Source organism: Triturus cristatus, chromosome 3_2 (genome assembly GCF_964204655.1).
Source record: "Triturus cristatus chromosome 3_2, aTriCri1.1, whole genome shotgun sequence".
NCBI classification, from domain to species: Eukaryota; Metazoa; Chordata; class Amphibia; order Caudata; family Salamandridae; genus Triturus; species Triturus cristatus.
In genome coordinates, this window is record NC_140584.1 from 832,659,269 (window position 1) to 832,685,229 (window position 25,961).

A 25,961-nucleotide genomic window follows, 5' to 3' on the forward strand; every position below is an offset into this window, starting at 1 on the left:
TCGAGTTCCTACATCAAACTCAACCCAGGAAAGACCAACTCCATCTACTAACAACAGCACTGGCTCTTCTACACAAAGCTGGATGCAATCACATCAGATATACTTTGCAAGTCCCAAATCACTCGGTTCATAAACCACAGTGGCCATTCCCTCAGAACCCAGATGGTCAAGAAACCCCAACATCTAAACAGCAGCTTTCACGTTTACAAAGACAAACATGCCTGCATGTATTGTATTTCAGATCCACAGTTTGAACCTTGGTCATTTCGCACCTGGACGGTTCGAAGACTCTACCCACAGTTATCTTGACTCTTCCCTGGCTCCCCTGAAAAGCATCTGCCCAACCCTACTTGACTCATGTAAAGGGCTAAGGTAGCACAACCACTCTGACAGCCCTTACTCTGACTGCCCCTACAGGCCACGCCAGCTTCCATCAATCAATCATGTCACTTGTAAAGCACACTCCTTACCCGTGAGGGTCTCGAGGCGCTGGGGGAGGGGGTGCTGCTACTGCTCGAAGAGCCAGGTCCATGACCTACTGCATGACCTACAAGGCAGAAAAAGTCACCACCTTTAAAGACTAAACACACAACACCATGGCATCACCAGACTTGGAATAAAGAAGGTAATACGCAAACAGAAGCTGGACAACTGCCCACCACTGGTTAGGCTCGCTCCTTCCACCCTCTACTTCTGAAAGGGGCTCTCAACTCATAAATGGGAGAATCACAGAAACGTCCCTGTTCACTCCCCATGCCAGGCCTTGAAGAGAACTCTGTCATTCCTTCATTTACCATCCCACTCATTTTATGTCCACAGTCCTGAACCGTCCATACCCATTTTTACTATGTACAATACTCCATTGTGTGCTACATCACTCTGTGCCACTGAAGTATCCAATCCCTAAAAAACATACATGCAAGATCTGAGCTTGCATTAGTGACCTATGAAGCAAGACCGGTACAAAAGCCTGCTCGTTTAATTAAGAAAGTAACAGGCCCCGGGCCTTCTGACTAGAGGGCTTTCACGAACAGTTTTTTCTTCCATGTTGCAAAATAGAGAAAACTCTTAATTGGGCAAAAGCTATCTGGATCCCTATGGTACGTTCTAGGCCCTTGGATTATTAGGGATCAAACTTATTTTTTATGTCACCAAGTACCAGCCATAGAGTAGAACAGCCCCCTACTTAAGCCATAAATAGCAACATGCTCCTGGTGCAATAGTTTATGATTCAAGTGATGCACAGACCCCTGGACACTGGGCAGGTCTAATTGAAGGCATGGTGTTTTGAATGTTTTGTTACAATTTAAAGCGCCTTGTGTAGGTTTCTCATAATACGAGAATATGGGGGTAACAATAGTGATCTATTTTTTCTTTAATATGATTTATATGATAGCGTCTCCTTCTACCATATCCAAGCTGTCACAACCCAGATCCTATATAATTAGAGGGTGGAGAACAACCTCTATTTCTCCCCCTTGGAGGCTCTGGCTTAAGTCCAGTCAGGCTTGATGAAATGTTGACCACAGAAACTTGAATCTCAATCGACTTGATTTGCTACAAATGATTTAATTTTTTCAAGTTTGTTGTTATTTATCACACATATGTTTGATTTCTTCACACCATTACCTCACATGCTTAACATAGCTATGGATTCTAACTGCTTGCATAATGTTACTGGTTAATATTTATGGAAACACATAACTGAAGATCTAATTAGGGGTATATTTTCATGAAGGAGATTAAAGCTGTGAAATACATTGGACAGAATTCCAAGTCCTTGACTAGAGGTGGGCAATCCAGGAATAGAGGAGAAGCAAACCAGAGAAGAGCCAGGGTTCTGGCTTGGCTCTAAGAGCTGAAACACGAGCTGAGCCCCAAACAATTCAGAATGTAAAAGAGGCCCCAACAACCCAGTAATTATATGATGAAGGCTCTTAGAGATAGAAAAAAAGACGTACATTTTTCGGTACATTTGTGGTGCTTTAGTAAATCCGGTTATTTCACTGCATTGAACGCTGTTAAAAGTAATATTTTTTAAACATGAACTTTTCCCCACTTTCAATAACCTAACAGCACTTCGACGAGTGAGCCAAGAGATGCAAGTTTATCATGTGTACTGTGTACTTTGGCCAATATTGTTGGAGCATAAATCATACATCATGCACAATTAAAATATGGAGCAGTAAAGTAATTTGTGTAAGATTACTCATTTGATCAAGTGGGGAAGTTGGTATTTAACCCAGTTTTCTGGGTTAGACGTTGTGCTATTTAGCCACTGGATGGGTATCTCTCTCTCAGCCCCTTAGCTACTACTGGAAAATACATTCAGTTGTTTCTTCACCTATTTTCAATAAACATAATTATCAAGTTCACGCGTGATGCATCACATGTAAACCGTCTCTTTACAACGTTGAGTGTAAGGATTGGCAGGAGAATGTTTTTTGTGGATATTGCTGTCTTCCACTGACAACAAACAGTAAAGAGGGAGGGGCCACACCCCAATGACGCCAATTACATTCAAGAAACAAAGCGCCCTGATTTTCGCAGGTCTCCATGGAGACACATGCGATTTGCAGTTCAGCTGAACTACAAAAGCGGGTGTAAAGCACCCTTTTAGATTTTGTGTGCTCAGCTTTAAAAAAAACACTTCAATAGGGAGGGAAAAGTTAGTGCCTTGGACGCTTGGTTAACCGGCTCGGCTCTATTTTGGCTCGCCACTCCTCATGGGTCAAATGCTAGTGACTCCACGCTCGAGCATTGCTTGGCTCGCCAATCTCTATCCTTAGATAAATAACTTTTACAGAATTCTACAGAAGGAAAGGGATTGTAAAGAGATAACGGTCTGAAGAAATCATACTTTATTTGGAACAAAAATCAAAGAAGAGCAAGCTGGAAGTAATTCAATTGTAGCAAATCAAGTCTTTGAAGGTAAGTGTTTATCATCAATCCAGAACGATTATAAGCCAGAAAGGTCCGAGGGAGAAAGTACGTTGTTCTCCACCCTCTGATTCTACAGTAAATACGGGGCTAGCCAATCAAAAATTGCCAATTGTTTATTCCAAAAGAGCCTAAGAGCATCATTTGACCATGCAAAGAGGATGCATTCATTATGCGTGTTTGATTATGTCTTAGGCTTGGTAGCTTTCAAGGCCACGCAGGCCGCCTCCCCAAATAGCCTAATGGTGTATTCATTGGTAGACGGCATATTTTAAAAGTTAGGTTTGGCAACACTCTTTCCTAGCGGCATCAGTAGTGTTGCTGTTGCTGTCTGTGACTGGTCATCTATTAAAGAGATCACACAGTGAGACAAAATAACCAAGGTCTCTTTCAAACTGCTTTAGCAACAATAAGGGTGGATGAGGTATGTTTGTATTTTGAGACTTGTGAATTTAGATCAGTCCTTTAACTCTCACCCTAGATTATGCAAACCATCACACCAATGCATTTGATTGAATCCACAGACCTTGTGATGATTTTATTTCTTATTGAGTCGATTTTAGAGACGAAGGTTCTAGATGCATCTGCTGCATCTGAACTCATCTTATCCATGCAGTTTAAAATTTTTTTGCAATGTGTTCAATCGTTCGTTTGAATTTATGTCTGTGTGATTAGTGTGTTTAGATGTCGTTTTATTGCTGTAGTTAGGACATTCATTTTCTGGTAACATGCTATATACCTTGGTTTGCGCTATCTGCTTTTGGCTTTTCCAAGAGTGATTTTCATGACTCTGCGTCATATCATTTTGAGTACTCCTAGTTTTGACAGTGTTTTCACTGTTTTGATTTTGATAGGGTGTGTGTGTGTGTGTGTTTGTTTCTCAAAAAAGGAGGAGAGGGAGAAACCCTGTGTGACCACATTCCCCAGGTGGGCTTTACCCCAGTTTTGGAGGGAGCACTTTCATTTTACCAAAAACAGATCTTTGAAATTTCACCTGAACACTGGTGTTCTATACAGGCAGCTCGTTACAGATCATCTCTCCGCTTATTCCATAATGATCTGTCCAGGGTATTATGCCAACTTCAGTGTCTGTCAGCATTGCTTTTTTTGCTGTCATCTAGTGCAGCATGTACCTTACTTCAGGTTGGTTTTCCGATTAACCAGCACAATCCACAATGAGGCGATTACACACGGACTAACAGATACCACTTAACACTCAGAGATCAACACATACTATAAGATTCCCAAACACCATCAAACATAAGTTAAATGTTGAATATGTTAAAGGGAATGCGTCCATGAAAACAGTAACTTATTTCAACGTAATAGTGAAGTCCCTTAAATGTAATCCATTTATTCCCTTTGTACAGGCTCTGTGGGTCAATAGCTCCTGCACGCACAAATTCCACAGGTCTACGTCCTCTGTAGGGGAGGCTCTCTAGATGTGAAACGTGGATTTGGCAGACATCTTTTGTAGGTGTAGGGCCTATGAAATAGGTGTCTTTAAATACACATCGTCTTTAGGGAAATCTATTTAGGTGTATAGGGTTTAAGTGCAGTTTCTACATTTAAACACCCTCGTTAAGGGCAGTGCATGTATATGTGTACATCCTCTCAAAAGCAATCTCTATACACATGTAAACATCTTTACGGGTAGTCACTATACACATATAGGATTTGCCTATCGGTGCAAGGTATATTGGTCTATACTCTTTGTAGAATAGTGTAAGGTTGTAGCTTTTGTCTGTAGGTGACAGATCTATATGTAATAAATGCACATTTCTCGTAATGTTAGTCTCTCTAGGTGTATATTGTCTATTAGGACAGCTGGTGTAGGTTTACATTCCCCACAGAAGCAGCACTCTTGGAGTGTATCCCTCCTAGAAACCGTTTCTATTGGATTATACGTCCTGTAGAAGCGGCTCCTATAGCTGTCCACAGTACACTCGGTAGGGGCAGTTGCTACATGTGTACATCATTCACAGAGAGTATCCTATTGGTGTGTATCCTGTACAAGGGCAGTCCTCTTCGATCTATCAGTCCGCCTGTGGGGGGGGGGGGGGGGGGGGGCAGCCTTTATAGCAGTATGCCATTAGTCTGTAGGGGCAGGAGGTGATTTCCCCGAGCCACTCTATGCATTAGTAAAGAAGGGCTGTGTGTGGTATTATCTGAACTTTGCACTGTTTCTGTCAATGTTGTGTTTATTTTTCTTCTGCTAATCTTGTGCAAACAGCATCCATCTGATTAGTGGGTCTGGTGGTGCTGAGGGTCGCCGTCAACGCCGTCCCATTGACTGTCTGATAGTACTCAGTGTGCTTTGGTTCCAGGTGTCAACCGTGAACCCCCCCATCACCACCCCCCCTCACAGAGGTAGGTTTGATATTAACACAACTGTTGGACCCCGCCTCTGGCATCAAGTGGGGGCTGCCCATGCTGTGCATTTATTAACCATAAGTCACAGTGGATACAGCCATCAAGGGTCAAAGGGACACACTATCTAGTGGGAGACCTCCAAGATTGAGAACGCCATGATGGGAAACCTGTCTGTAGTGGTGCCCTGTTCTGATGCCCCATCGACAGTGATAACTTTGTGTACAGAATAGTTCTCTCCATAACACAGACTGAACTGTCCTTTGGGGGTGAAGCGGGTCACTGGTGGAGGTGGGCGGACAGAGGTGTCCTGTACCCAAGGAGTTCAGGCAGGGCCGGACAGGAAGGTAAAATCAGCCGTGGCAAAAAGTTAACACCATCAGCTACTAGTACTGCCACCTTTTTCAGAGCAAAAAAAGCATCTCTTTAGAAGTTTTGGAGTTCTGGAAAGGCCAGGAGCTAGTCCTCGAATTGAGGTTTCTGCTACATGTTTACGTCATGGAAACCCACCCTGCTCAGAACACACTCCTCAAGTCAGCAGCCTCCGGTATCATGGCAGGCTGGCTAGCCGGGCTACAACTCCCTCACTGTGACAATGCACTCTTCAATACAGTATTTAGGCACTATCACTGGCCTGAGTTCTAATGATATCTAGAGCGTGCATAAAATCACTACGTCCGGACTACCAGCATCATGGCACGCTTATAAGGAGCAATTTAGCCCAGACTATATCCACATTTTATTATCTCTGGCCTGAGTTCTAAAGTTCTAAAGTCTATTTACAGCGCGTATCATGCCGCCGTGTTTCATCAACTAACACCGCGATGGAGTGCCCAGGTTTTGTTGCACAGTTAATCTTAGTTTATCTTAGTTTATCATCTAGCCCGTTCAGGGAGCTAAACTAGCACGAACGTGACCATAAGAAACTCCATTCAAACGCCATTTTTAACTGCTCTGGATTTACCAAAGTCCCAATATGAGTCAGGTAGTATAATATTGCCAATATAAAATAAACCTTGCCCTTGAAATCAGCCTTAGCCACTCAAGAACAAGGCGAGGCACCAGTGGCGTAACGAAAGTTGAGGGGGCCCCCCTGCAAAGTACACGGAGGGGGCCCCCTCCCCGGACCACCACCTGCCACTTTTGCAGAGGAGGCCCCCTGGAGCTTGAGGCCCCACCCTGCATCGAGGGGGCTGCGGGGGCTTATCTTACGCCACTGTGAAGATGCCAGAAATGCCTCTTATTTCAGTTATGAACCTATCTCATTAGAAAAACAACAGACCTACAACTTCGGGCCATAAGACATCCACTTTAACACCAGGTAAAAAACAGAACTAATTGATTTTGCACTGACATAGCAACAATAATTAGCCCATAGTAAGCTTATTCTATTTTGGCCACAGCACAAAAATAGAAAAACGTTCTCAGAGGCCCCGGCAGTGAGGTCTGTGGGACTGGCAGGTTTCTGTGCCCGGGGAGGTCTGTGGGACTGGCAGGTTTCTGTGCCCGGGGAGGTCAATGGAACTGGCAGGTTTCTGTGCTTGGGGAGGTATGTGGGACTGGCAGGATTCTGTGCCTGGGGAGGTCTGTGTGGCTGGCAGGTTTCTCTGCCTGTGGAGGCATGTGGGACTGGCAGGTTTCTCTGCCTGGGGAGGTCTGTGGGACTTGCAGGTTTCTGTGCTCGGGGAGGTCTGTGGGGCTGACAGGTTTCTGTGCTTGGGGAGGTCTGTGGGGCTGGCAGGTTTCTGTGCCCGGGGAGGTCTGTGGGGCTGGCAGGTTTCTGTGCCCGGGGAGGTCTGTGGGACTGGCAGGTTTCTGTGCTCGGGGAGGTCTGTGGGACTGGCAGGATTCTGTGCTTGGGGAGGTCTGTGGGGCTGGCAGGTTTCTCTGCCTGGAGAGGTTCGTGGGGCTGGCAGGTTTCTGTGCAAGGTGAGGTCTGTGGGGCTGGCAGGTTTCTGTGCCCGGGGAGGTCTGTGGGGCTGGCAGATTCTGTGCCTGTGGAGGTCTGTGGGACTGCCAGGTTTCTGTGCTTGGGGAGGTCTGTGGGGCTGGCAGATTCTGTGCCTGTGGAGGTCTATGGGACTGGCAGGTTTCTGTGCTTGGGGAGCTCTGTGGGGCTGGCAGGTTTCTCTGCTTGATGAGGTCTGTGGGGCTGGCAGGTTTCTGTGCCCAGGGAGGTCTGTGGGACTGGCAGGTTTCTGTGACCTGGGAGGTCTGTGGGGCTAACAGGTTTCTGTGCCTGGGGAGGTCAGTGGGACTGGACGGTTTCTGTGCCCTGGGAGGTCTGTGGGGCTAACAGGTTTCTCTGCCTGGAGAGGTCAGTGGGATTGGCAGGATTCTGTGCTTGGGGAGGTCAGTGGGACTGGCTGGTTTCTGTGCTCGGGGAGGTCTGAGGGACTGGCAGGATTCTCTGCCTGGAGATGTCTGTGGGACTGGCAGGTTTCTGTGCCCAGAGAGGTCTGTGGACTATCAGGTTTCTCTGCCTGGGGAGGACTGTGGGACTGGCAGGTTTCTGTGCCCAGAGAGGTCTGTGGGACTGGCAGGTGTCTGTACCCTGAGAGGTCTGTGGGACTGGCAGGATTCTCTGCCTGGAGAGGTCTGTGGGACTGGCAGGTTTCTCTGCCTGGGGATGTCTGTGGGGGCTGGGAGGTTTCTGTGCCTGGGGAGTTCTGTGGGGCTGGCAGGTTTCTCTGCCTGGAGAGGTCTGTGGGGATGGCAGATTCTGTGCCTGTGGAGGTCTGTGGGACTGGCAGGTTTCTGTGCTTGGGGAGGTCTGTGGGTCTGGCAGGTTTCTGTGCCCGTGGAGGTCTGAGAGACTGGCAGGTTTCTGTGCCCTAGGAGGTCTGTTGGGCTAACCGGTTTCTGTGCCTGGGGAGGTCAGTGGGACTGGCTGATTTCTCTGCCTGAGGAGGTGTGTGGGTCTGGCAGGTTTCTGTGCCCGGGGAAGTCTGTTGGTCTGGCAGGTTTCTGTGCCCGGGGAGGTCTGTGGGGCTGGCAGGTTTCTCTGCCTGGAGTGGTCTGTGAGACTGGCAGGTTTCTGTGCCCGAGAGGGTCTGTGGGGCTGGCAGGTTTCTCTGCCTGGAGAGGTCTGTGAGACTGGCAGGATTCTCTGCCTGGAGAGGTCTGTGGGACTGGCAGGTTTCTCTGCCTGGGGAGGTCTGTGGGCCTGGCAGGCTTCTCTGCCTGGAGAGGTTTGTGGGGATGGCAGATTCTGTGCCTGTAGAGGTCTGTGGGACTGGCAGGTTTCTGTGCTTGGGGAGGTCTGTGGGTATGGCAGGTTTCTGTGCCCGTGGAGGTCTGTGGGACTGGCAGTTTTCTGTGCCCTAGGAGGTTTGTTGGGCTAACAGGTTTCTGTGCCTGGGGAGGTCAGTAGGACTGGCTGATTTCTCTGCCTGAGGAGGTCTGTGGGTCTGGCAGGTTTCTGTCTCTGGGGAGGTCTGTGGGGCTGGCAGGTTTCCCTGCCTGGAGTGGTCTGTGGGGATGGCTGATTCTGTGCCTGGAGAGGTCAGTGGGGCTGGCAGGTTTCTCTGCCTGGGGAGGTATGTGGGACTGGCAGGTTTCTCTGTCTGGGTAGGTCTGTGGGACTGGCATGTTTCTCTGCTTGAGTTCTGTGGGACTGACAGGTTTCTGTGCTTGGAGAGGTCTGTGGAGCTGGCAGGTTTCTGTGCTTGGGGAGGTCTGTGGGGCTGGCAGATTCTGTGCCTGTGGAGGTCTGTGGGACTGGCAGGTTTCTGTGCTTGGGGAGGTCTGTGGGTCTGGTAGATTTCTCTGCTTGATGAGGTCTGTGGAGCTGGCAGGTTTCTGTGCCCGGGGAGGTCTGTGGGACTGGCAGGTTTCTGTGACCTGTGAGGTCTGTGGGGCTAACAGGTTTCTGTGCCTGGGGAGGTCAGTGGGACTGGCAGGTTTCTGTGCCCTGGGAGGTCTGTGGGGCTAACAGGTTTCTCTGCCTGGAGAGGTCAGTAGGATTGGGAGGATTCTGTGCTTGGGGAGGTCAGTGGGAGTGGCTGGTTTCTGTGCCCGGGGAGGTCTGAGGGACTGGCAGGATTCTCTGCCTGGTGAAGTCTGTGGGACTGGCAGGTTTCTCTGCCTGGGGAGGTCTGTGAGGCTGGCAGGTTTCTGTGCCCGAGGAGGGCTTTGGGACTGGCAGGTTTCTGTGCCTGGGGAGGTCTGTGGTGCTGGCTGGTTGCTCTGCTTGGGGAGGTCTGTGAGTCTGGCAGGTTTCTGTGCCCGGAGAGGTCTGTGGGGCTGGCAGGTTTCTTTGCCCGGAGAGGTCTGTGGGGCTGGCAGGTTTCTCTGCCTGTAGAGGTCTGTGGGGCTGGCAGGTTTGTGGGGCAGGATGCTGGGTGATCTTGTCACATCCATAGAGTCAGGGATTTGGAGCCATTTATGGACCAGAAACATTGATCCTTTTACTGCTACTGAGTGGAGTACGACAGCTTCAGGGCAGAAAAGTGCACGGAGCGCCCCACAGTTCAAAGGTCGCAAGTGAGGTAGGTTGTGCTGGTGTTAAAAAAAAAAAAAGTCCAGAAAGAGAGGAGAGTTACACACGCTGGTGCCTGTTTCCACGGAAGTCACATGCAACCTCTGGTAGGACATGCATCCTGACGTAGAAAGGCTGTAAATGTTATTTTTTTCCTTTCATATCAATGGGGTAGGATTGGTGGCTCTTTGCGACAGCAGTAAACAGAGGGGAAGTACATGGTATGCAGTGCCATGAGAATGATGCTGCAGGTACTCAATTATGCAGCAGGAAAAGGCAAATTGTGTGGTCTAATGCCACACATTTTGTGATACTTATACTTAATTTTTTGTAATTTTTGCACCTCTTAAGACTGTTCTGGCACATGTTTCACCTCAGTCTCAGTTTAACAACCAAACAGCAAAGAGTGGCCTGTCAATTTTAGCGAAGGGCATTCGACTGTGCAGCAATGCATGTTGCTGTATTTTAGTAACTTTTATCTGTTTCAGCTAGAAACCATTTTTTCTGCAAGCTGCAATTTATGTAGCACCACTGCCACCACAGCCCCAATCCTCCCCCTCTCTACCCCAACCCTCCCCCCCACTCCACCCACTCACACCCTGATGTCCAGTTCAGCTGGACCCGCCCCTTCAGAACCGACATCACTCGACAACTAGAAATCAGCGGCAAGAAATCGGGTCAGTTTTGCCTTGACAAAGTCGGGCGAAACCGGCAAACTTCTCCCAAAGTCACAGACGAATGTGTAAATTCATAGGTGAAGGGTACATTTTCTTGCGCAAACAAACTTCAATGACGATTTTTGTGTTTTCTGTAAAATCCGCAAATCAACATAAATCGCAGGTGAAACTGATGACACGCACTTTTAATCTTTAACGTGTAACATAACCGCCACCCCCTCTATTCCAAACAACCTTCATGTACCAAAGGCGCCTTTGTTTTACTAAATGCCTTCACTCTAAACTGGAGACCTTACGCACACAAGTGGTCGTCGCAATTAATTTTGGGTGGGGTGCACTTGTCTGCGGGGGGTGGCATAGACTGGGCGAACAGACAGACTCACCTGCGCGGGCCGCAGAAGACAGGGCAAACAAGGCTAGCCAGAGAAATAATTAAATTATGGCTGGTAGTCGCCGTCGCACGTTACCTCTCAATTGTCTCCACTCTGGCCTCTGGGATACCTCCTCGCTTCACCAGTCAGCAATGCGCATGACAATTGGTCACCAGCCCCACCCTAAGGGTTAAGAATAAAACCGCGCAGACGCGGCGGCGGAGACATCTGCACGCTGCGCAGTGTGCACCATTACCATTTTAAAAATTTGACCATTTAAGTTATAAAGAAAAGTCTAGAGCGAGCGTAAGTTACATAACCTACCTATATGAATTAATTACCTATTCCAGACAGTCACGGATGTGTAGTGCTTGCTGGCACCGCTGAGGGGGCCTCTGGAGCACTGGGGCTCGCCAGCAAAATACAACTCTGCAACATGTTGCATAATTCCACTCCGCATAATTATACACCACACCATGCCACATAATTCCACACGTAACACAATTCCACAATTCATCCCCACACAATTTATCACACAGCTTAATAACACTCCACATAATACCACTCAGCTCCACATAATTAACCTCCACATAATTATGCTTTACTCCATACTGCATACATACACTCCACATAAATCCATTTATGCCACTTAGCAACACTCCACATAGCTACACTTCACACCATGCCTCATAATACCACTCAGCATAATTTCAACTCTACATATTTCCATTCCACACCACATAATTCACAACAAACTACATAATTCAGACTAACATCACAAATGCACAACACACTACATACACCCAATCTACACCACAAAATTCCCCATCATGCTACAATATTTAACAGCACACCACATAAGTAAATTCCACTACATACCACTCCACAACACAAAATACCATTCCAGATAATCCCACTCCAAAACACACAATCCCACTCCACTCAATACCACATAATTACACTGCACACCATACCACATTATTTCACTACACAGATCCAATCCACGCAACACAATTCCATAACTAACTATTCCAATCCAATCCATATATGTCCACTTGACACCACACACATTCCCTCCACTCCAAACAGAAAACGCATAGGTAAAATACATTGTCCATTACAACATCAATAGCTCTAACTCTCACCTTCTAATGTGTCCCAGCAGATCCTGTTTCTGGAGCTGCAAACCTTCTGGCTGAAGTCAGCTCTGTGCTGCCTCAGAGGAGCAGTGCCCTGTGGTGAATGCTGTCTCTGGGGCCCCCACCCCCATCCTTTCCCCTGTCAGCTCTCCTCTGTGCTGCATCCTGCTGTCTCTGGGGCCCCCACCCCCATCCTTTTTCCGGCCTGGCTCGTGGCTCTGACTGAAGAGAAACAATGTAACTTGTTACTTTGTTTCTCTTCAGTCCTGGGTCAGCCCACGAGGAGCTCAGTGCAGGCTGCTTTAGAGGCACCTTTAGAGAGAGAGAGGCTTGCTTAAGAGCAAGCCTCTCTCTCACAGCTCTCACCGAAGAGCTGAGGGGGCCCCCTTCACACACTGAAGACTGGGGGCCCCCCCGCACTGCGGGGGCTGCGGGGGTGTTTGTTACGCCCCTGCGAGGCACACTCTCTAGTGTTCACACTACATATGACTATTGTGTGACACATGATCTTGTTTCTTGCAGAGCGGGGCCCCCTTCCCATAGTTGTTACTAGGCAGTGGCGGCTGGTGACATTTGAAAGAGGTGGGCGGAAAAGTTGGACAATATTACATTTGTAATGCTTGACTGTGATGCCATCCGCGCGGACCATTTAATCCCCATTCCTCTGCCCCCTGGCCTGCAGAAGCAAATGTTTCAAGAATTATGCTTGACGTATTTGTAATTCGTGCAAGAATAGAAACCGATCGACGTGGACTGAAGTACGCACCCTCTCGAGAACGGGAATGTACACTACCTAGGTTTGTAATTTGAACAGCGTTTCCATGTTTCGAGAGTAATAATCCTCAACAAGAGCCCGGAAACTTTCAGCGTTACACTTAGCACTATACCAGCGCCCCCAAATTAAGTTAGCAGCACTTTTAGAATACAAGATATGAAGCACTATTTAGATGCTAAATGCAGTACAGTTTTGGCGCTGCAAAGAACAACGAAAGTGGTCACCACCAGTGCGTGGACGCCCAGGGACAGGCCATGGAGCACACAGAGCAGCTGCAGCGCTTTCATGGCGAATTCCGTTCCTCTGTGGTGAGGAAAGGGGTGCTCCTTTCGGACATGAAACGACGCAGGTTTAATATTGAACCTCTCTTAAAATACTACCGAGGGGCTTCTTTGGAAGATCATCAGCACTGGAATGTGTAAAGAGCCCGAACCCAAACACCGCCCCCAGGAGCCTGGCCAGTATGTGGCTGTAAAGCAAGGGATACTCGAATTCCACCGATGCCTAAATACGATTCAAATGTGTCTGCTGCTCAACATGATATGTTGCATAGCAACAAAACGCCTAGCCAAATAAATACAAATTAATATATATTTTAACGAGTGGCTCTGAGGGTCTGCACATTAAAGCGTTTCTCATGTCTTAAAGAGGAATTCAGGGATCTGTGGTGGTAACACGGAATATTTGGTATCTTCTACTTTCCCATCATTTAGAAACGAAATGACAAAACATGTTTATAACGACAGAAAAGTGAGAAGGGTTACTGAAGCGTGACACATTTGGACGGGATTATGACCAAGAAACAAAGCAATCCATCGGTATTTTATCACGAACAACCTTGCGGCGTGTGTACTGTTTAACAGACGCAAACCCTCTGTCCCCAAAACGACGTGGGCAAGGAATGGAAATACTTCTATAATAATGAATGCAGAGATGGACCCAGAAAGGAACAAGTCGACACAAATGTATGCAGTCGCGGCTCACGGGGGGAATGAAATATTTTTTAAAAAAAACTTACCTCACAGCCGGTCCACGGGTCCACGCCACCTCGCTCTCAGACCTCTGATCCCCTGGGCGCCTTCACTAACGGTACTGGAGGAGGGGCTTGCCAACCACTCTCAGCCAATCCTGGCGCTGCCAGCAGCGCCAGGATTGGCTGCGGGCACAGCTTACGCTACGCCCGCCGCCTGCCCATTAGGAGACCGAGGGGCTCCTAATGGGCATGCGCAAGGCAGTAAAAACACAAGTACGCATGACTGGGTACGGAGTAAAAATCAATCTCCATGCCCACTCATGCGCACTTGTGCTGCCTTTCCCTGGCTTGTGACAATGCATGTCAGTCAACATGACGCCGGACCGCCCACGGTCCGACGTCATGCTGACTGACATGCATTGTCAGTTAGTTCTCCCCACCCTCGGCGTCTCTGAACTTAAGTAAACTAAGTTCAGAGACACCGAGGGAGCTGCGGGCGCGGGCGCGGGCGGGTGCGCGGGGCGGGGGGGGGGGCTACGCCCCAACGCCCCAATGGACGATCCGCGCCTGTTACCAGGTAGAGGTGGGTCTACTTATCCATCGATTTTGGTGAGTAGATTTGAAATGGGTACCACATTTGTACTCACTGGATATGATAGCAATCCATGTTCATTAAGGTTGACAATAAGACAAAAATGTATTGCAATGTTTTTGTCTTGTTGCACTTTGTCTTTGTGTCTCACAATTACAGATAAGTTCCAGTAATACCGAGCTTTACATTGGATTACTGGTTTTGTATCACTATATGTATTATTATTGTTTTTCTAATTTTTTTCACATAAGCAGCAGCTTTCTTTATTTCTTATGGTCCTGATGAAAGCCTGGACACTTCTAGAGACCAGATAGGCTGAAACATGTCAACCGACCGTTACATCTTAGCAGTTTAATCTACACTGCTTTTTAACCCTGCCAGTTTGGACAAGCCAATAAAAAGTTTTTTGTCTCTACTAGGTAGTTTTAGAATCACATTAATCTTTTCACTCACATCCAGCCCTGCACCCTCACGACACCTTGCGCTCACATATGGGATTTTAGCATCCTCAACAGCTTAAGACATTCTAAAAACATCCCGGAGCTCCTACCTCACAGTGAGGGAGTTGTAGCCCTCAGTGGGACTAGGTTTTCCCACTGGGAGGAGAAGACCACATGATGAAGCATGCCACTTATGGTGGTGAGGGCATTCGTCCTGAAAGGAATTGATCCCCTTTGGGGCTTTACTAAGAGACACAATTTTACCTTTTTCCTTATTAAAATATAGGTTGCACTCCATGACAAACCCGAGAAGTCTTGTGTTATGATTATAGTATACGGGGAATCACTTCTCGCAGGTCTCTAAACTGTCTCCATTGGACCCTCTCCTCACTCTTTTTGTGTTTTGAGTCTAGGTAGCTGGCCAGGCTCTGGGTACAAGCTGTGTGCCCCGGGAGTTCTCCCTGTTACAGAAGTGTCTCTGCTTCCGGCAGGTGAGACATGCTTGCTTTCTGGGGCAGAAGTGTGCCCATGTCACTGGGGTCCCGACTCAAACATTCCCTGGAACTGACACGTGTGCTAAAGTGTGTTCCTAGTAAAAGAGGCTAGAAATCAGGTCTGAGGCTGATCCTGTGCTTCTGGGTCAGACTTGTGCCCCCAGACCACAGGTCTTCAAACAGTAGGGCGCGCCCCCCTAGGAGTCCGTGACTGCATTCCCAGGGGGGCACAACTGTGTCTGCATGGAAGGAATTATAAATGAAGATAGCCTGGAAGCGGCGATGTTTATCTGGTGAGTTCTCAGGCTGTCTTCTTTTATATGCGAAGGTTAAACTGCATAAAAAGTTTGCAATTGTAATCCTGAGTGTTTCCCGGGGCACTGTCAGTGAGTAGGGTGACGGGGCTCAAGGGTAAACACAATATGCTAATAACTATGTAATTTTTTCACCTTCATATAATTGCATACATAAAAAACACGCACACACAGTAAATGAAAAAAGAAAGCAAATTTAACGAATTTTGGGGAAATATAATCTCTTATGATATAAACCTCAGTTAGCTAAAGCAATCCCTGCCAATTTCTGTGCCTGACCAGAGAGTCGCCGATTTGAATCCTGGTTTTCACAGTGGAAAAAGGTAAAAACTAGTGTATTTATAGGGCTGCACGTTTCATGCCTGTGGTAAAAAGCACTCTGGCACCAGATAAAGCATATATTAGCTCCTCAGCTGCTTTTATGTGTGTTGCATAACCAGTTGCATAGTGTCCAGCGTCATGACAGGCCTTTTAAAGTCAGGGTCACTGGAATTATGCGTCAGGGGAGGACCAAATCATGTGGCAGGGTTGACTAAATAATGTGGCATGAAAAGGAAAATTATGTGGCGTTATACAGAACATTTTGTCATACATCTACTTTGTTATTTTGTCATTTTTACATTCGGTAAAAACTATCTTGGCATTGGTTTCACCTCATTAATGCTGGTTTAATACCCAAATATAGCAAAAAGCAAAAGAAAGGTGACCAGTCAAGCTTTGCAAAGGGCCTTTCACAAAGAGATGAGAGCACCTTTACTGCAAAAAGGTGGGGCTCATTGGAGCTCATTATTTCTAAAAGGGAGGAGTTGTGTCCTAATGGCAAGAGCTTCCTACTTTGGAGCCTAGTTCAGGTCCTCCTGTCAGCTCCACTCAAATCACTTAATAGTCCAGTGCCTCAAATAAAAAAAAATATAATAAATAAATATAAACTTGTGTTTGTGTAATTTAAATGGTGCTTACTTAAAGTTTCACAATGCCCTTGGGCCGGTTACTCCCTACATAAAACCAAAAAAGGGATGGATAACCTGTTTCAAGATTGGAGTGATAGCCATGGTTGGTAAGTTGTGAAAGAGGCAGAGGAGGTAGAATGCTACTTAGGGCCTCAGCTATCATTAGTGCAGAAAGTGCACTTGCATTGGGGCCCAGGAGTGTGTGGGGCTCACAAGAACCAAATTATGGAGAGAACAGTTTCTTACTCAATTTCTGTTATTGTTTGATGATTTTCCCTATTATATATTTCACATTTACTGTGGATTATGAGCTACAAAAAAGTATCCATGATATGATCTCAAAAGCTCTGCCTTTGCGCTCAGCCCTGCCTCTCCTGTTTCCCGATCCTTGCCATAAAGTTTTGCAGGGGTCCCCGACTTCAAAACATTTTGCTTTGGGGAGCTCCATGCAAAAAAGTTTGAAGACCACTGCCCTAGACACTGGAGAAACATGGTGGTTCCTATTATAGGCTTAGGTCTGTCACTGTCCTAGGATTTGCCTTCAACCGTCTGGAGCATTGTAAACTCACGCCCTCTATCCGAGCGCTTCCATTGTATCGCAGATGGTGGGACAACATTGTGTTTTTCTCTTTGATGCGTTATTGGAGTGGGGGGAGAGATAGAGACATAATATACATTATATTTATAATATATTTTTTCATAGAAGCTATGCTTTACATAGGGAGCGAAGACTGTGAAAGATTGTTTGCATTTATTAATGGAGAGAAAATAGCTGGAGTGTTGAATTAGCTTGTGTTTTTGTAGGTCTGGGGTTGGCCAAGACCTTTTGATTTTACAAACATTATATATATATATAATATACTTGCCTAAATGGACTTTCAGCCAGTTCTCTTCATCCATTTGTCTGTTGTTGTGTCATTAAAGTTTTCCTTCCACTCATTTCAGTATACAGCAATGAGCAGTAGGTCAGCTCACTTCAGCCACTGGTTAATGTGACTTTTTGTGACTGCATTTTGCTCTTTTACATGGAGCACATCCACACAAAAGGTAGTTTCCCGCCGTGGCAGTGTTTTTGTTTTTACATTATAGTTACTTTAGTGATGCCTTTGTGTTTAGAGCCCTAGGTGAAAGAAGAACTCTGTATGCCAGATGTGAGCACCGGCCACATCTCATGCTTTATCAGTTCCTGCCTCTTGCCAATGTAGTTCTAAATTCCTTTTGGAGTGTCCCTGGCTACTTGGATTTTGCAGCATAGCAGACTGCATTAATTTGAAACTTTTCTGTATTAAGTTATCCTTTTTTTTCTACTAAAGATTCTGAACAAAAAACGTAAAACTTCAATATTTTGTATGTGAAGTCATAAGGGGACAATTCTTCAGAACACATTTATTCTAGACTCAATTTCACCAATGGTTCTTTAATAAACTTTGCCTAGGAAGAAAACCAACCGTTATCCTGTTTAATTTGCAGTCCCTCTAATACTTTTTATTAATGTATTTCCTCCTTTTCTTTGTTTTCTCCTCTTCCTTTCCTTCCTTCCTTCCATCTTTCTTTTTTCTTTTTTCTTTCTTCTTGTTTTGTTTCTTTCCTTCTTTCTTGCTTTCTCTCTCTGGCCTTCTTTCTGTCTCCCTTTTATTCTTACCTCCCATCTTTCTTTCTTTGCTTCCTTCCTTTTCTTTTCTTCTTTCCTTCCTTTTCTTCTTTCCTACCCTCCTTTTCTTCTGTCCTTTTCTTCCCTTCCTTCCTCTCTTCTTTCTTTCTTTCATTCATTTCTTTTCTTCTTCCCTTCTTTGCTTGCTTCCTTTCTTCCTTAAAGACAAGAGGGTGGCAGCCAATGGCAGAATGATTGGCTTTTTCTTAGCTCTGTGTAAGCCAAGAACTGATTTTACTAAAATTACTCTTTTTTTGGGGTGGAGGGGGGGAGACAACGACTTTTAAATGGGAGCTAAGGTGAGAAAGGATGTTGACATCACACAGAAACCATTTTAAGAAGCATGAGAGCCCAATGGCAGCGCTCTACAGTACACACACATTAACCAACCTCTTACATATGTTCAGAAATGTATAAGAGAATATGTTGTATGTATGTGTCTTCTGTGTTTTCTAGGGTGCTACCACATTTAACTAGCCAGCCAAAGGAGCGTTCACACAGCTGTAGTGCTGTACAAACGAAATAAAACACATTGTGTATATAGTCAGCAGAGTTGTGGTTGCTCTGATGCATCACTGTGTGTGTGTAAATAAATGGTGAAAGCCTACCGCGAGTCCAGAAAGCGATCTGTTGGTAGATGAGCTGCAATCTATCCCCATCCATAAATACATGTTTGTGTTCGTATGCTACCACAAAATAAACATTTCCACAGACAGTGGGGCATCGAGTTCATGAGGCAGGTATTTTACCTCCTGGGCCATTTGGACAATGATCCATAGATGAAACAACCTACTTCTGGTGAGAAGTAACACATGCAGTTTCATGTTTGCAGTTATACATTCCCCATAGTTTAAGCATGTTCAGCATATGTCTAGCGAACTGGACTGAAGTCAGATTTTCAGGGCAACCACACACTGTGTATATTAGTTCCATGTAGGTTCACTGCATGGAAATGAATCTTGTATGAATTTACTTAAAATCTGACATGGTCCCTCCTGGTTCGGTGGCGGACTTTCCGGCTGCCAGCGTTTGGTTCTTGATGAACTAGCATCGACGCCAGGTGTGTATTCTGGTGATGCCCTGCTGTCCCTGGGTTATTCACACGCCTCAGCCCATCACAGATGTGTTCGGGATCATTGCTTTGGTCTTTTCAGTACAAACATGATGATGGTACTGGGAGCAGAGGTCCCTCTCTAGAGTTCTGGCAGATTACCTCTGGCAGTGTGTTTGGTGCCAGGGGAAGGAATAGATCAGATGTCTGTCTCCATCTTGAGCTGAGAAGGATACATGGGATCCACTGTTCCCATCTTTCTCTTCACATTTGCCACACTTCCTTATTGCTGAGGTAGCATCCATTTAATTTGTTTTTCCTTATACACTATGTTTCCCGTAACCTCATCCAAATTCTATTAATTTTAAATGAAAGATGTACCACCTTGCCCCCTTCTGATCTTCCCTCCGCATAACCATCAAGCACGACAAACATCTTTTAAATCAAACCCAGTCTGATTTAGATTTTCACTGCGGTGCCCAGTCCTTTAATAAGATTTACTGAGTTCAAAAAGTAAAAAAAATAAATCCATTATATCGCTTTTTTGCATTTACATAAAAACGTATGCATTTTTGCAAAAAACAATTTAACAAAATTATTTAGGAGCTGGGGTGGATTATGGTAAACTACACTACTTAAGGGCGACACATGTTAATGAATGAAACGCATCACAGACACAGTCCGCAATCTGACCGCATTTGAGTTGCCACTTGTTGTTTCGTTGCAGGTCTCAGAATGAAGCTCTTGCTGATCTCCTTGTGTGTGGGGATTCTCCTCTCACCCACAAGCTCGCAAGACCCCGCTGGACAGGAGGTGAGTCTTATCCAGGGTCCTCCCAGGCCCTGGAATATTATGACCTCCCTGGAGAGTGGAGGATTTAGTCCATTTGTGAATGAAGAATTGAAATCTCTATGGTCATTTACCGTGCCTATGTAAAGTGTGACTGCCAAAGTTACGTAGAGGCTGCAGGGCGCTGAAAGAGAGTTGAAAAAGGAGGCATGGAAGAGGGAGAGATATTGTATTGTATTGCAGCCTTTATATAACATGTTCTACCCCAATGTGGGGCACAGGGGCCCTTACCTACATGGGCAGCAAGCTAAGCCATGTAGGGTGTGTGGTTGGAAGGCTGTTGCCTTTGTTTTGTGAACCTTTGTGGGATGAGTTTTCATGTCATGGTTGATAACCATTGAGGTACAGTTATCATGTTCTGGGGTGCAGCCCCTAGCAGTGTGGTAGATGATGAGGCGTGAGAGACAGTTTATGTTTTTCAGCTCTCTATATATACATTGAGAGAGTCAAAAGTGATACTGAAATGTGCTTTTCCCAACATCTCCTTATTTGCTCCGCAGTGATATTGGCAAACTTTCCATCAACCACTGCTAGCTTCATTTAAATATGGATTTGCCCTGACATATTCCTTCCTGCTTGCCCCACAATTGTGTGGCTTAGTATTATCTTCAGAATATTATAAGAATGAAAGAAAAACATTCAAAACTCTAAGAAAGGACTGTGGGAGGAGCACAGGAAGGCAGTCAGTAGATTTGACTTACAGTTTGCCATGGTGATTTACTGTGTGATTTCCATTTCTTTCCCCACACCACACACTTTAACCGCTAAGGAGCCCGAGGTGACTGATCCTCCTGCAGGGGAGGTGGAAGAAGAAGATCCATTCTACAAGAGTCCACATAACAAACTGGCAGCAGCTGCCTCCAACTTTGGATATAATCTGTACCGACAGCAAGCCAATAAGAAGTCATCAGGCAACGTCATCTTGTCCCCGCTGAGCATCGCCACCGCCCTTTCCTGCCTGTCCTTGGGTAAGTCCACACTTCACCCAACACATATCTTCATATCTCCCCTGAACCTCACCATTGCTCTCTCTTGCTTGACACAATCCTAAAAAACTCTGTCAGTCCTGTCCTTGGGTAAGTAAGGGATATAAGCAGCATGTGCCTTCCTGCATTGGCCCCCGTTCCAACCTGTTCTTTGCATAAACAGGATTCAGAAATACTTTCATGTCCAACTCCGCTTTGTCTCTACACTTTCTAGTATTTCCCTGGGTAAGTGATCATTTCACTCCACCAACATCTTAAGGACTCCCCTCCCTGGGTATCCCCGTCACCCTATTCAACATGTTTTTTGGTAGCTGTCACTTCACCATACTCTACCTTGATGTTCAATTCAGTGTTGCACCTCTGTCTCCCACCTGTCTGCGGGTAAGTCAACACTTTACCCATTAACGCCTTAATGAGCTAATGTGCAACACAGAATCACTCCCCACACTCTCCATTTTTCCCCAATAGGTAAGGCAGCACTTCACCCAACCCACATCTTCTATTTCCCCATGAACATTATCACCCTCTTCAGCTTACCGTTGATTTGGTAAGTCGGCACTTCACTCAGCCAACATATTCATACTAACATCCCTTTCCACTTCACGAATCACCACCATCCTCTCCAGCCTATACTTGGGTCATTCAATTCAACACTTCACCTAGCACTATCTTCACGTCCTAGTGAGTTTCCACTGCGCACATTCCAAGCTTCTCAGGAGTAAGTTACTACACCCAACCAATATAGTGATATCTCCCCAGAGAATTATTGTAGCAAGTCACCACTATAACAAACAATACATTTCAGGAACCATTTCCTAGTCACTGCTATCTCAATCATGTCATTCAGTAAGCCATTAATACATCCAACGGCATGCTCATGCCCCACTTGAGCATGGCACATGCTCCCTCCAGTCTGTCCTTATAATTGTCAGTAGTACACCCAACTGCAATATCAAATTGTGCATAGGTCTCCATAGAGCATATTTGGTCAGGTCTTTACCTCTTTCTAGCATTTGTAGTCATGTGTGAAAGAAGAAAATGAATGCTCATAGGCCCTGAAGAAGGTGCTTAAGACCACTTGATATGCACCAACACGTGTGTTGACCAATATTATTTGATCTCTATATTGCGCTATTGAAAAACATTTCTTGTGGTATTGGAAAAAATATGTTTATGGAGTGTGTACAAGTGTGATTTGGAACGAGAGACAGTGTTTCAAGTGGGGTGGGTATTTTTAAATATTGTTGTATGGTATAGCTTTATTTTTTGTGTTGTACTGTCAGTAGGATACATTAATTTGTTATTGTTCTTTTAAGATAATCATGAAGAAAATTAAAGATAAATAAACAAAGAAAGATATGTAAATGCAAGAAAAATGTTAGACAAGAAAAACATGTAAAATGAAAGTAAGGTATCAATAATAAAATAAACATTTGAGGTAATTCTTTTGGGTCAGTGATGTTGGATTACATCTAATTATTATTGTAGATAGGTTGAGCGGGAATGTTTATTTTATGTTTAACCCCTTTTCAGCATGGCCACAGCCCTCCACAGCCACATATAGGCGACACCTGTCTTCTCACTCACCTCGTCCTTTTTCATCGTGAAGTCAGATGTTACTCCTCCCTCAAACAGCTTAACTGTAAAGCAGTGGTTAACTGTCAAGCTTACATTGGTTTTGCAGGTGCTGGGAAGAAGACAGAGTCTGTGATTCATCGAGCCCTGTTCTATGATCTCCTCACTGATCCAGACATTCACAACACCTACAAGGAGCTTATCGCTGGTCTTAACTCCCCAAAGAATGGATTCCAGACAGCATCTCGCATTGTGCTGGAGAAAAGTAAGACTATGCAGATGTACCTGCCTAAAAGTTGTGTCAGCGCCAGGGTAATAATAAAGATATCATACTTGCAATTTCAGTTCCTGATGACTGGGTCTTCTGCATGTGATCCTCAAAGTGCTAGCTTAGTCCAAGAATGATATAAATAGATAGGATTTGAAGTCGTTCCTAAAGGTGAAGAGGGGGCGGAGTCAGTAGCGTAGTGTTGTAAACTAAGTGAAGTGTTTGTGGCCAAGTAATCCAGTATCCAGTAATGTAAGTTATAAGAAGAGGTTTATTAAGACTAAGTTACAGTCAGTTCCAGGTAACTGGTAAGATGTTAAGTAAGCCCCACCAGGAACAACACCCCTGCTGCTCAGCCAATCACTCGAACTGTTCACTCATCCAAGCACAAACACTCTCAGCATTCTAAATGACCTCCCACACTGGCTGAGCAGCAAGGAGCAGAGCACTAGGGAAGAATGCATTGCAGAATACACAGGATACAGCACGTAGGTAGTGCGTCATAGACCTTAGTGCAAGGAAAACAAGCATTGGCATAGCCAATAGGTCTTGCCTTTGGGACCTTATAAGTATTTAGTTATGCAGCCAATATCCTTGGTGCAACAACATCAACTGTTGCATAGCTAAACACTTATAAGGTCCCAAAGGCGAGACCTATTGGCTATGCCAATGCTTGTTTAAATAGCTCTATTTAAAGCCCTGGGAACCTTTCTGCCTACCTCTCCCACACACACATGCAGCTCTCGGCGCTATTTGTCACCGGCCCCCAACAGCACACAAACACACGCATGACACACACAACAGACACAGGAAACAAAAGAAAGGTACCGTACCTGGAAACACTGAAACCGTCCGGCAGAAAATAAATTTCTGAAGACTCTTTCCTTCTCTGTTTACTCACATTTATTCTGCACTCTCTCTCCCCCCCCAAGCAACATTTGCTCCTGCTGGAGCCAAACACTTTAAATCTGATCTTCGAAGCCAGGAGCTGTCAAACCCTGCTCGACGAAGAAGATTGATCGAGCCCCGGTTTTCCTTCCAGCTTTGTTAGAAGCAGAAGCTAGAAAATTAAGGGCCTTGCTTTTTTCGTTCGAGTTTTCATTTTTAAGGCCCCTGTGTTTAGATATTAAATAATCGCACACTTTAGCGTGTTTTCTATAAAGAGAGGCTTGGATTGCAGGTATCCGATGTATTCCTTTGTTGTGTCTGTGGACTAAAAAGAAGCTGAGCCCAGAAAGCACAGAAAGGACACGTGTGAGGGGGCAAACGTCTCTTCCTGGCAGTCAGAAGCAATGCGAGGAGCCTGCTGCAGACAGAGGCAGGGCCAGCCTAGCCTGTTGCACAAGAAACGCAAAAGAGGGAAAAAATATATAAAATTATTTTCTGAAAGGAGTGCGTGTGTGTTCAAAAAAAGTGTAAATAAATCCACGCATGGTGGTGAATGAGGCGTGCCTTCCTTTTTAGGTCTCACCTGAGCCAGCGCATGCGCTGCTCTGCGAGACATTTAGTAAGTGGGGTTTTCAAAGTGCTACCCATGCTTTTGCTGGCCTAGCGCTTGCGTTCACGCGAGCGTGCACGCACGCAACCACCAGCTTTCACCATCCGAGGCACCATCTGGAGCCCGACAACTTTCACTCTCGTGCCTGCAGTGCGCGCTTGTTTAGCTATTGGATTTCCTAAAGGGTTTCACTTTTATTTTGGCGCCCGTGCCAGTGGTGCGATCGGGGCGGGTATTCCTCTGTAAACTCCACTGCTTGTTTACTTATATTAACCTGATTTTCATAAAGAGAATGATAGCACACGTTCGCTGTCTCTGCGCGCTGTAAATGTCAATAGTTACTAATTTACAGTAACGGCCTTGGAAAGAGTTTACCAGGATTCGAACGTGGCAGGTTTAACTCTTTAGACACCTGCACCTTACACAGTTTGGCGAGAACCGAAACTGTTCCGTTCCCATTTAAAGCACCATGAGACCCCTCTTTAATCTTTTAATCATGGAATCTGACTACGTGAAGAGAACTGTCATGGGCTGCTAGGCACATTTGCATGGCGGACATTGCAGTGTGCAGGAACGGAGGAGATGCAGGGCCTCGATGATGCCCACATCCCTCGAAATAGGCTATTTAATTTGGCTCCTCCTCTAGCTGTCGCACTTATTTCTGCTGACTTTCCGCAGACAGGTTTGCAAAGCCGCGGGGCGGCAGCAACTTACATAAATTATTGGGACTGACCCGCCTCTCCCATTGCCCGGCATCGCTTCCAGAGGAGCTGCTCCTACAGTAATTTTGTTTATGTATGGAATGAGCATTGACTCGAGGGAATAGGGATCCGACTGACCCTTTTTACCGGCCACGCGGTTGCGAAGGACGTAGTTGACAGAGAAGATGAAAACTTTTTTAGGTCTCGCCTGACCCAGCGCATGCGCTGGTCTGGCGAGACTTATTGAGAGGGCTCCAAAAAGTTCTTCCAGGTCAGCATAGAACTACAGTGCATGTGCGCGGGCGCACGCGCCGCGCTTTACGGCGATTACTTTCACTTTGGCGGCCGCACGGCCGCTTTGATGTTTGATAGTGATCGCGATCACTTTCGTGGCCGCAGGGCCGCTTTGCATAGCCAATAGGTCTCGCTTTTGGGACCTTATAAGTATTTAGTTATGCAACTGTTGCATAGCTAAACACTTATAAGGTCCCAAAGGCGAGACCTATTGGCTATGCCAATGCTTGTTTTATTTGTGGTGTTTGCGAGCAACATTTTTACAGAACTTCTCTCTAGTTCTCGCTCTGTTTGCGTTGTTAGTCATGGACACCTAACCGCCAGTCTTTACAGGCGCGGACCGTCACGCCCCACTTTGTAAGCTGTAATATTGCTGTTTGCCGGAGTAGCCTTTTATACAAGTAGCACAGTCAGAGTAAAATAGAAATCTTTATTATACACTTGACTTAATTACTCCGACGAAAACCCAAACTCAGGCTTTGAGCTTGGAGCAGACCGAGGCATTTTTCAATTACATACTCCTTTTAAATCCAGATATAGATTGGAACATAGTCCTGAATATATGCTTTTGGA

General features: G+C 45.8%; 1 protein-coding gene across 1 annotated transcript in view; it reads left to right on the forward strand.

Moving 5' to 3' along the window:
- The window catches only part of SERPINF1 (serpin family F member 1), a 92,373-nt gene that overhangs the window by 19,774 nt on the left and 46,638 nt on the right, over positions 1–25,961 (forward strand). Inside the window, exons 2-4 of the mRNA XM_085649073.1 lie at positions 19,945–20,030; positions 20,836–21,034; positions 22,737–22,892. Of these exons, the coding sequence (XP_085505199.1) occupies positions 19,953–20,030; positions 20,836–21,034; positions 22,737–22,892 (433 nt within the window). The 5' untranslated portion in view covers positions 19,945–19,952. The remainder of the gene's footprint in view (positions 1–19,944; positions 20,031–20,835; positions 21,035–22,736; positions 22,893–25,961) is intronic.